The 13,110-nt window shown below is 49.6% G+C and overlaps 1 protein-coding gene across 2 annotated transcripts in view; it reads right to left on the bottom strand.

The window, feature by feature from the left end:
- Nucleotides 1-461: 461 nt before the first annotated feature.
- The window catches only part of Coro2a (coronin 2A), a 68,024-nt gene continuing 55,375 nt past the window's right edge, over nt 462-13,110 (bottom strand). For both annotated transcript variants that reach the window (XM_003470889.5, XM_063224834.1), the window contains exons 5-12: nt 12,361-12,540; nt 11,566-11,682; nt 10,674-10,778; nt 9,990-10,086; nt 8,487-8,599; nt 8,047-8,137; nt 4,453-4,727; nt 462-3,453 (exon numbers count right to left, since the gene is read on the bottom strand). In XM_003470889.5, the coding sequence (XP_003470937.1) occupies nt 3,322-3,453; nt 4,453-4,727; nt 8,047-8,137; nt 8,487-8,599; nt 9,990-10,086; nt 10,674-10,778; nt 11,566-11,682; nt 12,361-12,540 (1,110 nt within the window). In that variant the 3' untranslated portion in view covers nt 462-3,321. The remainder of the gene's footprint in view (nt 3,454-4,452; nt 4,728-8,046; nt 8,138-8,486; nt 8,600-9,989; nt 10,087-10,673; nt 10,779-11,565; nt 11,683-12,360; nt 12,541-13,110) is intronic.

Here is a 13,110-nt window from a genome sequence, read left to right as displayed (position 1 = left end):
ACCTGGTTGGGGTTCCCTTCCCAGAGGGCGCAGCTTAGCAACACCCCTGACTTCACCTTATCCTAGAGGGCCCACTTCCACAGCTGTAAGAAATCAATCCCTGGGAAACTCTAGTTGCCCAAGGGCTAAAACTTACAAGGTCTTAGCTTCTTTCTTCACAACCTTCGGTCCCTGCACACTGCTCCTTTCCAGACGGAGGGAAGCAAGCAGCCCCCCCCCCCCCAGAACACTCTTGTGCTGCCCAAGTGCCCTTGCCCTGCCTTCTTCCACTGTTTTGGGGTTTTGACCACCTCCTTCAGGGCACCATCCCCAGTTCTCCTCCCAGAGCAGCCTGGCCTGGCCAGGTCTGGGACAGGAGGTGGTGTGGTGGGTGGTTAGGACCTGGTCTGCACTGTTTCTCTGGCCCAGACGGTAGGTGGTTTCCCAATTTGTATTTGTGGAACAAATAAAGAAAAGCAAAGTTTCATTTATTAAAATGTGAGCCAGATGTTTATTGTTTTGTTACATTCTTTGCATTGCACAATTCCGTATCTATTTTCATTTTCTTTTTCTCTTTTTTTTTTTAAACAAAGGTACAAGGGATTTCAGAAACAGTAAAACAATCACTCGAACTGTTTCAGGCACAGTTTTATGTGAAAAGCTACACTCCATTCCTGACTTCTTGTGTCCCTCTATGATACGGTTTCAACTCTCCCCTCGGGAAGGGCTATCACTATAGTGAGTGGTGGACCCACAGAAGCTCATCTCCAAGGGACAGTTCCTGAGTGAACAGAAGGGGGTTCCTGGCGAAGGGGGGTGCAGGAGGAGATGCGCTGCAGACACTGCCTACAGGCTAGGCACAGTCCACTCCATCAGCTCAAGAACACAAACAAAAATGTAGTTAAAAAAAAGTTTTAAAAATATTCGATAAAAATTATCTATCCCTCTCCCTTGCTGTGAAATAATTTAAATAATTTATTCTATCTAGGTGTTTAAAAAAAAAGAAAAGTTTGTTCGAAGCCCTCTGCGTACTGTCTCCAAGTGTGAGGTCAAGTTCTCCCCGGGGCAGCTTCTGAAGGCCCCTGGAAGCTCTCCAGACTCAAACACCCTTCCCACCCTGTCCTCCCAGCTGGGCAGTCAGTGGCCTTGCTTGAGGTTGCTTCTCTTGTCTGAGGCTAGGTCTTCCCTTCTGAACACTGGACTGCAACACCTGCCAATGAGTGGAGGTGGGAGGGCTTTGTAAACTGTGAAGTGCTGGCCACAGATGGGGCGGGACAGACACCAGCCAGGGCAGCTGTGCTCCCCTGACAGTGCCTGGGACTTGGCCTTTTGCTCCTAAGCAAAGTAAGGCAAGTTTGGCTGGTGGTTTGGGGAAATGGAGACTAAGACGAAGAACACAGGCCTTTGGTGTTTGCAGACAGCCAAGTCCTGGTAGGGAGGGACGAAGACAGTTTGGTACCGTATTTGAGTCCCAGCTCCTGTCTGGGGTTCACTGCTCTCTTTATCTTTACTGCAGACAGGGCCTAGGGATTGGTCCAGGGGTATCTGTCCTCACTGTTTTACAGAACCACCGGGGCGGCTATAAAATCAGAGGCTCAGGCTCTAGAAACTCAGCTTTGGTGGATGCAGAATGGGGTCTGGGCATCTCTAGTTCCTGAAGGTTCTCAAGGGGATTCTATTGTACAGTATGAATTGAAACCTCTTAGGCTATGTCTTCTGCAGTCCGTATGTGCTCCAGTCACCCCTGGGATGGGGAAAACTTATTGTCCACCCACCGTGGGTAAGGAGAGGCAGATTTTACCTATCATTCTTAGTCTCTGGCTAGGCTGCTGAACTGACCATGAGAAAGAAAGAGCCTTAGAGTAGGGTTCAGGGCAGAGATTAAAAAAGGAGGGCTGCAGCCAGGCATGGTGGCACACACCTGTAATCCCAGCTGCCTGGGAGGCTGAGGCAGGAGGATCACAAGTTAAGCCCAGCTTGGGCAGCCGAGGACTTAGTGAGACCATGTCTCAAATTAAAAACATTAAAAAGGGCTGGGGATGTAGCTTAGTTTGAAGGCCTTGGAAACAATAACCAGTACCAGAAAAACAAAACAAAAAAGAAGCAAGAAAGAAGGGACACAGAAAAACCTCCAGGCCAGAAGGTAACTTAGGACCATCGGGGGCTATTTCCTCCCCTCTCCAGAAACCCTCACTGGTGGGTTGGTGGCCACAGGGCTCTGCCAGCACCCAGGCCTCCTGGGCCCTCTTTTGTTAGCCTGGGCTGAAGTCTGCCCATATCTTCATGGTGTAGGCAGGCTATATAGACTGGACTCCACAGATTCAGCTCCAAGGTCTGCATCTCCATGCAGGAACCAGTGTTTTCCCCACATCCGCTCACTCTGGCCTGGAAGGAGGATTTCCAGTCCCAGTCTATATTGCAGAACTGGGATGAACCTTAACTTATCCCTTCAGGTCAATCCCCCTCAGCTTCTGTGTCAGCGTGTAGTTTCTAAGGTCAATATCTCACACGTGGGATGGAGTGCAAGGTTTCTGTGGGGTGCAGCTCCTTCCAGGGGCCCTCCTGCTCAGATGGACAAGCGAGACCAGAACCAGGGGGTTCCTGCTTCGAGGGCTGAGAACTGCACCAGACTAGAAGCAGCAAAACCCCAGGGGTCCAGGATCTGTCTCGTCCTGCCATCAAACACGCCTCAGTTGCCTTTCCATGGGCCTCAGTTTCCCCACCTGTAATATGAGGGAGCTGAGTCAGAGTTCAAACCTCTAAAAATTCAGGCAAGTGGCAGAATTCTGTGTTCCATTCACAGGCACACATATGAAACACACAGAAGGAGCCATCTGTTGGAATGGGCTCCTGCCTGAGTCATTCTCCCATTCTGTATGGCACAGCCTGAACATCACAGAGAGCTGACCTCCCAGGTCCTTCCAGTCAAACTTTGGTCTTTTTTTTTCTTTTATCGGTACCGGGAATCAAACTCAAGACCACGCACTTGCAAGGCAGGCGCTTATGCCACTGAGCTAAATCTCCAACCCCTTTTCCAGGCAAACTTTGCATAAATGTTCTTTCGTCCTCTTGAGAAATTATAGCTCACGGTGGACCTTTAGACAGGAGTCAACAGAAGGCAGAGTATCATCTAAAAACAGAGTCAGTGCAGAAACTGTTGTCGCAAGAAGGCAAATAGAAAACGGCACCACGTCCCACTGGAATCTCTTTCAGTGACTGACAGTTTCGTTTTCTGATAAAAATATAGAAATAGTGGTCGTTTTGGGGGAAGTTGAGGCTTGGGTTTGGACCTCCCCACAAAGCCAGTAGTGTCCCTGAGGGCGGGGATGGCAGAGGCCTTGCTCACAACTGCCCAGATTTCATCTGTAAGTTTTTGATCTCCAGTTCCAACTGCTTGGCCTCGACCTCTCGCTGGGTCAGCAGTTCCCGGAGCCTTCGGATCTCCTCTTGTTGCCGGTAGAACATCTGCAGCAGCTGGGAAGGCAGAGGTTAGAGGGCAAGGTCACTTGGGTGGCCAGAGGCGCAGGGCCAGGGCACCTGTAGAAGGCTATGATGCTACCTCCTCTTGACTCACAAAGACAGAGATGATTAAATTAACAAGGAGGGGCAGTCAGTGCCCGGATCTTTTTTCAAAAATCCTTTACCCAGTAAGGAAATTAAGAAAAGGTTTGGAAGTTTTAGACGTATTTGTCTCTTCAGTTCCCCAGGGCTGTGGAGGAAAGTATACTTAGCCCTGAAGCCTGGAAACTGGCGTTTTTCCCACCACTAAATGATGTGACTGTGGGTAGTAAGTTCCCTGCCCCCTCTGACCTTCAGTTTTGTCCTCTAGGACAGTGATGGTGGACTCTTAGAGTTTTCAGTGGTAACAAACCACCAGCTGCCGCATGGGTGCTAGAGATTTGCCACCACTGCTCTAGGGATGGGGGGGTCAGAAAACCTCACTGTCATAATGGCTGCTGCTGTGCAGACAGCCCCACAGGGCTTTCCTTATTTCCTCTGGATGCCTGAGACACCCTGTGTCACTTCCACTTCACACAAGGAGAGTGAACCTTAGCAACACGCGACCCCCCTAGGACTGAGCCCCTCGTGAGTGCTGGGTACAGTAGATCACAATCCCTCTGCCAGATACCTGCCCTTCCATTTTCAGCTCGGCCACATGGATTTCCAGGGCTGTGGCCCCTGGGAATTCATCACATGTGATGTCAAAAATGTCTACCCAGCGCCTGGTATAGGGGAAGGTACTTAACGGATGTTCACTCTGAAGCCCAGAAAATCTCAGAACATCAGCGCTGGAAGGGACTTTAATGCTTACTAGGCCAAACTGTGTTTTACAAATGGCTCCCTTCCACCTGTGTGTATATTCACGGCTGTGCCACACAGAAGGTGCTCACTGCCTGTTCGCTGACTGAACACAGTGCTGATGCCTTCCCAGCTGCCCCCAGCTGCCCTCGGCAGGCCCTCACTTTCCTTTACCTCATTCTCTGTCTTTGGTGGGGGGCTTTCGAAAATGTCGAAGCCGTTTGTGAGCAAGGATTTCTTCTCCTCCAGCCTGTGCTCCACTGCCCACCGTGGCACCTTCTCCTCCAGCAGGGAGCAGGGCTTGTGGCTGTCTTCTGCAGCCAGCTTTGGTGTGGCATCCACGGGCAGGAGTGAAGCTGGGGATGCAGGATTGGAGAGGGATCGCTGCGGAGGCAGAGGCTGAGGGCTCAGCAGCTGGGAGCCAGGCCGAAGGGACACCAGGATTGGCTCTGGAGGGAAGCAAAGTTGTGAGAGAACTGAGTGGCATGAGCAGATGGACATGGGGAGGCTGGCAGGCAGAAACACGTAGCAAGGGTGGGACATGCAGCTGCCTGCAGACAGCAAGAAACCACGGCTGGGCAGTCCAGTACTAACACCACCTGCGCAGTCAGTTGCGAAGCCTGGTGGTGGGTGCTGCACGTTGTGTGAACTGGACCCATCTGCAGGTACTGTGTGTTCCTCAAGGGTAGCCCTGTCCTTGCCTGTGAGGACAGTCCTACCCTCATTGCACTCTGCCATCTACCAATGCCATGAGTTCTCTCAACATGCCCAGGAAGCAAGGGCAGCAGGAAGAGAAGGAATCAGAGGCCCAGGGTGGAGTGGACCTAAGGTTGCACAAATCCAGGACTTGGCACTAGCGGTAGCCCTTTCAGTGCTTCAGGAGGGCCCTCAGCCCCTGGCGAAGGAAATGAGAGCTTCCTTCAATGGATGGGAAGAGCTTCTGGGTCAGGGGTCAAGGGGCCATATGCCGCTCTCTTTCCTGGGCTGGCCCTGGTTACAGTCAGGCCAGGCTGCAGGGACCAAAGAGCCTGGGTGGCAGTTGCTGCCCTGAGAGTCTCTTGGGCCAAACAATAATTGCAGAGATAGGAGTGGAGGACTGGAAGGGGAGTCTGGCTGAGACTTCCAGTTTCCCTGAAAAGCCAGAGTGAGAAGTGTTCCGTGCAGCAACTTCCCTTGAGCTGGAAAAGCCTTTTTAAAAAATTAATTAAGTTTATTGGTATATTTTAAATATGCATAGTGGTCACTGTCATTATTGGGACACTGTACCTGTATACAGTTACTTCAATTCCTTTTCCCCATTCCTTTTTGCTTCCTTCCGTCTCTTTCCCCTCCTTATTTACAAAAGTTTTGTTTCTGGTTTTCCTTCTTTTTCCCTTCTTCCTTTCTCCCTTCTCCCTCCCTAGTTTCCCTTCCCAACTGAGCATTTTCTTCCTATCTCATAACGTCTAGTATACATACTGGTCCTTTTTGCACTTGTGATTTCTTGCACCAGTGAATCAATGTGATATTGACATATGTGTGCTTGATTTATTTCACATAAGAGTATTGTCTCAAGGTTCAACCTTTCACCTGTAAATGTTTCAAGTTTATCCTGCTTTATGGCTGAGAAATAATCCATTGTGTAAAAAACCATGTCTTCTTTATCCATTCCTCAGTTGATGGGCATTGGAGCTGTTCCCATGATTTAGCTATTACGAACTATGCTGCTATAAACATGGGTGTGTATACATCTCTGTGGTATGATTTGTTTAATTCTTTTGGGAAGATACCAAGAAGTGTAATAGCTGGATTAAATGGAATCTCTAGCTTTGGTTTTTTGAAGAATCTCCACACTGATTCATCCCAAGGATGCAGGAATGGTTCAACATACACAAACCAATAAATGCAACACACCATATCAACAGAGCCAAAGACAAAAATAATCTCAATAGATGTAGAGAAATCATTTGACAGAGTTCAACACTCATTCATGTTAAAAACCTTACAGAAAATTGGAATAGATGGTCCTTACCTCAATCTGATAAAAGCCATTGATGACAAACCAATAGCCAACATTACACTAAATGGTAAAAAACTGAAAGCTTTCACTCTAAAATCAAATAAGACAAGGATGTCCACTATCACCACTCCTACTCAATATAGTTTGGAAACATTAGCCAGAGCAATTAGACAAGAGAGAGATATAAAAGGAATAAAGATAGAAAAGGAAGTTAAATTATCATTATTTGCAGCTGACATGATACTCTACACAGAAGACCCCAAACTTCGATGTTTAAACTTCTATGACCAAATTCGGTCACATAGCTGGATACAAAGTCACCACTCAAAAAATCAGTACTATTCCTGTACACAAACAACAAACTCACTGAAGGAGAATTTAGGGAAATCATGCCTCTCACAATAGCATCAAAAAGAAATACTTAGAATTCAATCTAATAAAGGAAATAAAAGATCTTTTAAACTGAAAACTATGGTACTATGAAAAAGGGGAGCAAAGAAGATATCAGAAAATGGAAAGATAGCCTTTGTTTTTAGGTAGGAAGAACCAACGTAGTGAAAATGGTCATATTCCCAAAATTGTACAAATTTAATACAATCTTGATCAAAGTATCAATAGCACAGAATTAGAGAAAATAATCCTAAAATTGTTTTGGAACCAGAAGAGGCCTAGAATAGCAAAAGCAAGTCTGAGCAATAAAGGCAAGTCAGGAGGCATCAGGATCCCCGACTTTAAATATTCCTACAATCTTGCTTCTTGTGATAAAAACAGCATGGTACCGGCAAAAAAAAAAAAAAAAAAAAAAAAAAAAAAAGACTTGAGGATCAATGGAACAGATTAAAAGATGCAGAAATAATTCTAAACACTTTCAATCACATTATCTTTGAAAAAGGGACCAAAGACCCTCACTGGAAGATAGATAGCCCCATTAATAAATGGTGCTGGAAAAACTGGCTTTCCACCTGCTGAAGGCAAAAATTAGATTCGCGTCTCTCACCATGAACCAAATTAAAATCAAAATGGATCAAAGATCTAAATATTAAACCAGAAACACTAAATCTGCTGAAAAAGAAAACAGGCAGAACTCTTGAAAACACTGGTGTAGGCAAAGACTTTATGAATAAAACCCCATCCACTAGGGAAATATAACAAAGCAAAAACTACTGAGATCTCATCGTACTAAAACGTTTTTGTACTGCAAAAGAAAACAATAAAGAGAGAGCCCACTGAGTGGGAAAAAATTTTTGCCAGCTGATCCTCAGACAAGGAACTAATATTATCTAGAACTCAAAAAAATCAGACCTCCAAACTTTAAAGACCCAATCCAAAAATAGGCATCTGAAATTAATAGACCCTTCTTAGACAAGAAGTAGAAACGGCAAAATGTTCAACATCACTGGTCATTTGAGAGAGGCAAATTAAAACAATGCTAATTCTTCATCTCACTCCAGAAAGAGTAGCAATTATCAGGAAATCAGCCACTAATGTTAAGTGCTGGAGGGGATGTGGAGAAAAAGGAACCCTTCTTTGCCTTGCTGGGAGTGTAGACTGGTGCAACTACCCTGGACGAGCTTTCTGAATGGTTCCAGCCCTGTCTTCCTAGTCCTGTGTGACAGCCAGTCACTGAGGTCTGACTATCAGAGAGCTGTCCTTTGAAGATACAGGAAATTAAAATTCAGGCCACCACCCCCTGCCTCCGCCCCCCCCTAGCGCTTGGGGCCCCTGGGACTTCCTTTTCCATCACAGTTGCCGTTCTTGGCCTTTCTCACCTCTGTTCATCCCGTTGAGCCACTCATAGGCTGTGAGGGAGGGCTGGGCCCCTGCTGTTGGTGGGTAGATGTCCTCTTGGTAGGATTCCGACTGCAGGAGAGTGTGGAGAGTGAGGGGACACTGGTGGAGTAGGCTGCCCGCATAGGGAGGGAGCTGGGAGTCCACGCTGTCCCCAACTGCCAAATGAGGAAACCCAGGCCCAGAGAGCACAAGGACATGTCCAGGGTCATGCACAACTCCAAAGTGGAGGTAAGCGAGGCTGGGATGCCTGGCCTCGTGGTAAGGAGCATAAGGATCTTCCCCTGAAGGGGTGACCCTCAGCCTCCCCATGGCTGCCCTCAAGGCATGGTCTGGGAGCAGTGGGACCCTAATGCTCTGGAGTCTGTCTTCTGTAAGATGGGTTCCTTATCTTCTACCCAGATGGCTCCAACACCCTTACCCGCCGGGGCACAATCATGGATACGGGCTCAATGAGGCTTTTGGTTGTGATCAGCTTGTAGAAGCGGAAGATCTCGCAGGAGGACACGTCGAGACCTCTCTTTGGCATGACCCCTGCAGACAAGAAGTCCTGGTTAGGCTGGGGCTACAAGGATCTGGCATGCGGGGCAAAGCCAGGCTGTCCCCAGGAAACTGCCCTCTTCCCACTTCTTCCCTCTGCAAATAGTTTAAAACCAAGTACCCAGGCACAACGGGGCCTGCGCTGTGGAAATGCATTAATCACTGGACTCTGTCTCCACTTCAAGCATTTCAATTATTTTAACTAGATTCTTACAGCTTGCTCTCAGTCTATCCTCACAGTCCTGGGACCCAAATACTCACAATATGGATATTCCTGCTTTCTGTCTTTTTATTTTATTTTATTTTTGGTGTTGGGAATGGAACTCAGGGCCTCATACTTGCTAGGCAAGCACTGCCACTAAGCTACTCCCCATAGTACATCTTACTTGTGCCTTTTACTTTTCAAATATATTTAATTGGAATATTGTTCTTAAAAAAATACATTTTTCATTTTTAATTTTTTCAATCCTTGTACTGGGGATTAAACTCGGCCTCACACATGCTAGGCAGGAACCCTACCCCTGAGCTACACCCTCGGCCTTCAGCGGATCCTCTTATGTTTGTTTACTTTTTTATAGTAATCTAGGGGTGCTCTCCTAGTGAGCTGCATCCTCAGCCCTTGTTCTCCTTTTGAAACAGGGTCTCCCTAAATTGTCTAGGCAGCCTCAAACCTGTGATCTCTCAAGGAACTGGGATTAGAGATGTGCTCCCTTTTGAATCAGCAAACACTTAGAAAAGAGAAAGGGATGGCTCCCGGGTTTTATTTTTAGGTCACCCCTTGACCTCACCAGGAACACTTCCTCTCTCCCAAGCAGGCTCTCTCTGCTTCCTCTTTCAACTCCTAAGATGAAGCCTCCTCAGCTCCCTGGCTCTGGCTCGCTCCTTTGTGCTGCCTAAGTCTGACCTGCTGTGTGGCCTGATATGTCCCCAAAGGTTTAGGTATTGAAATTCAACCCTGATAAAAATGAAAAAGACAAAAAAAAAAAAAGAAAAGAAAAGAAAAGAAATTCAGTCCCCACCATGAGGTGTTAAGAGGGTGGGACTCAATCTAACTATAGGGTTTAGAGAGGGGCCTTTGGGGAGTGATCAAGATTGGATAAGGTCATCAGGGTTGAATCCTGGTGCCTTTGTGAGAGGCAGTGATGCGAGGAGACACCCACGTGCGTGCATGCGACCTGTCTCATCTCATGAAGCCCTGGGCTCCCTTGGGGCTCTGTTAGCAGGAGATGCCATCGCCAGACTCAGCCCCTTGACCTGGCATTTGCAGAACCATGAGCCAAAACGTGTTATAAGTCAGATAGCTGATGATCCTCTGTTAGCAACAGCAAATGGATCCTTACAGCTGCAGAGGCCCATTCCCGAGTGGCCCAGGAGTCTCACTCACCGATCCCTTTCTGTGGGTTGTAGGAGCGGAATTCGGTCAGGTAGCTCAGGTGAGGTTTGTCAGCGCTCACCTCGTAGTAGCGGATGTTCCCGTCACCCTAAGAGAGCAGGCGAGTCTTAGGTCAACAAGCCACCTCTTTCACCGAGGGAGCAGAAGGAAAACCCACATCGCACTGGGGACACCAAGTCCCCAAGGAGCCTATCACCAAGGCATGGACAAGGAGGTCCTCATTTTAATTCTCAGTGCCCCCAACTATGATGCAAAACCCACCCTCAGGCCTCTAAGGCAGAGGCTTTGGGGAAACAGGCCCAAATCCCACTCCCATCCAAGAGCGGCAGAGGTCAGAATCTTAGCCCTGAGGGACATTTCTGCTTATCATAATGGCTAGAAGATGGAGAGGATATTGGGGGGTAGAGGCCAGAGATGCCAACTACGGGACAGCCTGGCCCTGTGAAGACCTGCTCTGCCCAAGTTCAGGATGGCCTGCGGGGAAAGGCTACCTGGTCCCAGAGCTTGGAAGCACAAGCATGGGGTGACCAGACATAGCCCTGGGCCCAGTCTTCCTAGGGAGCTGGGAGTGTGTGGAAGGGTGCATGCTTCCCTGTTGGGAAAAGTGGCCAGCCACTGTTCTCTGTCCCCAGGGGCCCCAGGCTGCCACCTCCCTCCCGAGCCAGACAGGCTGACCTTTCCCACCACATAGAGCATGTTGGTGTCCGAGTCGTAGAAGGGAAACAGCACACCGGAGGAGCCGTCCAGGTCCTCCTCTGTGAGGGGCACCGAGAGATCATCCTGCAGGAAGGGAGACCAGGACGCTGCAGAGTCTCCTGCAATTGGAACTGCTGCCTGGGGCTTGGAGTGTGCGGATGGCAGAGAGGTCTGATCTTGTGTGTATGTGCTGGGGCAGAGGCCTGGGTTCTTGAGGCCCAACCTGTCAGCTACTATCTCAGAGAGCAGACGTTTTAAAGGCACTAAAACTGCTGCATCTATTTTGTCAGCATTTTGACACATATGGCCTGACTCTGCTCCTCCCTCAACCTTTTATTTTTTTCCCATTATTTTTGGTTTCGATTTGACCATGTAGCCCTGGCTGGCCTGAAACTTGCCGTCCTCCTACTTCAGCCTCCTGAGTGCTGGGATTACAGGCACGTGTCATCTTGCCTGGCCCCCATCTGGAGCCATTATTAGATGCGGGAGACTCCGTTTCGGGAAGTGATCTGTGCGGTGTCTGAAATGCCTGGCAAGGGCTCCTTCAAAGTGGCGCTGCTCCCTCACCCCTGCCGCAGGGGATGACCTCTAGCTGCTCCCCAGGCTGTGCTCTAGCTGCTCCAGGGGCTTCCCTTGCCCTCCACCAGGGCCTCCCCAGCTCCTTCCTCGAAAGACAGGAAGCACTAGGCCCTGGGCTCACCCAAGGGGCTGCTGGAGTCTTCCTGTTCTATGCCCAGGTCCTCGGCCCCAGTGGACTCCGCTAGGCACTGTGAGAACTGAGTGAGTGATCATCAATCGAATGAATGAATGAATGAGACAAGCCACAGCTGGCTGAGGGGTGATGGCGGGACAGCGGTGCCTCTAGACCCACCTGGTCCCACAGGGCCATCTGCCGGTTGTTCCAGCGCGATGTGCCGGTGGACAGCAGCTTTTTCAGGTTCCCCAGGAACAGCACCTTGTTGGCCCGGTGTCCCTTGTAGCTGGCTTCCTGGGGGGACATTTGTGGTTAGCATAGACAGATGCCAAGAGGGGACTTGGACTGCTGTTTGGAGGTTCTGGCCTGCCCTTCTCAGTCCGGCTCCTGGAGAGCCCACCTGGGGCACTACCTCCAGGAAGCCTGCCTGGCCCCCTAGCCACATGGCGCCCTCCTGCTAAGGGTCTTTTCTCCCAGCTAGAATGAGGGTGCAGCTCTATCTTGCTCCAGGCTCCTGCTGAAAGCGTACTGAGCACCACTCTAAGGAGGCACAGGGATGGGTGCCTGCTGTCACCTGGTGGTCCTATTTAGCCCTCTGACAGGACACATAATGGTCACTGCTGCTGATGAGCCAGAAAGTATTTGTCCAACATCACTCAGTGGACAGTTTCCATCTCCTGACCCCCAGAACAGTGACAGAGCACATGGACCAGCTTTGGAATTGAACCAGGTTCAAACCCTGTTTTCCATGTAATGGAGTCTCTTTCTCTCTTTTTTGGCCTCAGTTTTCCCATCTGAGAAATGGACCAGGCATATCTTATTTCCCAGCAGGGTCTAGAGGGCAGTTGAAGTTGTTGCCTATGTAGGCTTGACCCAGAAGCCACCAGCATGCCGTCTGGTTCTCAGAGATGCCCCGGCCCTACTTGGCCCCCTGCTTCTCAGCCCTGCACCAGACCCTGGCCCAGCACTGACCTGCAGGACTGTCCCAAGTCGGGGATCAAGAACCCTAATCTTTCGGTCTTTACAGGCGGTGGTTAGCAGGCTGCCGTTGGTGTTGAAGGACATGGACAGGATCACGTCTTGGTGACAGGTGATGGTTCTCACGGGGCTCATGATGACAGACTCCTTTGTATCCAGGTTCCAGACCATCACCTGCAGGCAGAGAGCCGGCTCCGAGCGCAGGCAGTGGCCACCCCGCCCCAGTCCTGCAGGACAAGCTGGCCACAGTGAAACACAGTATCCCCAGGAGGGAAACGCAGCTGGCAGCCTGGCCCAGCAGGCTCGGTGGCAAGGGAGAACGGACATGCTGCTGATGCTGCGTGGAGCAGAGGGGGAAGCGGGAGCCAGGCTGTGTCACAGTGCGAGGAAAACACCATTTGCCTTTGAGCCAGAAAACATCGGCCCTGGGAAGGCCCCAGGGAACCTGCAAATGGAGGGGGGAGGTGTGTTTCAACATTGGGCAGCATTTCCCGCTTTACGTGGATAACCAGGGCTGCCATGTTTAGCTGCACAGGCTGCACAAGGCACAACTCCTGGGCAATGTAAGCCGAAATCCTAGAAGCAAACAGCGCCCCCTGGCACTGTGTACAGAATAACCTGCACAGCCATTCACGTTAGCCTAACACACACCCTACACAGACCAAACAGTGCTTCTGTTCAGAAGGCAGTGGAGGTCCAGTGCCCTCTACCAGCTCCCACCCCACCTTTCCATCCATCACAGGG

The sequence above is a fragment of the Cavia porcellus genome, unplaced genomic scaffold, assembly GCF_034190915.1.
Source record: "Cavia porcellus strain 051 isolate PalLab524CR breed Dunkin Hartley unplaced genomic scaffold, mCavPor4.1 scaffold_1, whole genome shotgun sequence".
In the NCBI taxonomy this organism is placed as follows: domain Eukaryota; kingdom Metazoa; phylum Chordata; class Mammalia; order Rodentia; family Caviidae; genus Cavia; species Cavia porcellus.
This window is presented reverse-complemented; position numbering and strand designations above follow the sequence as displayed.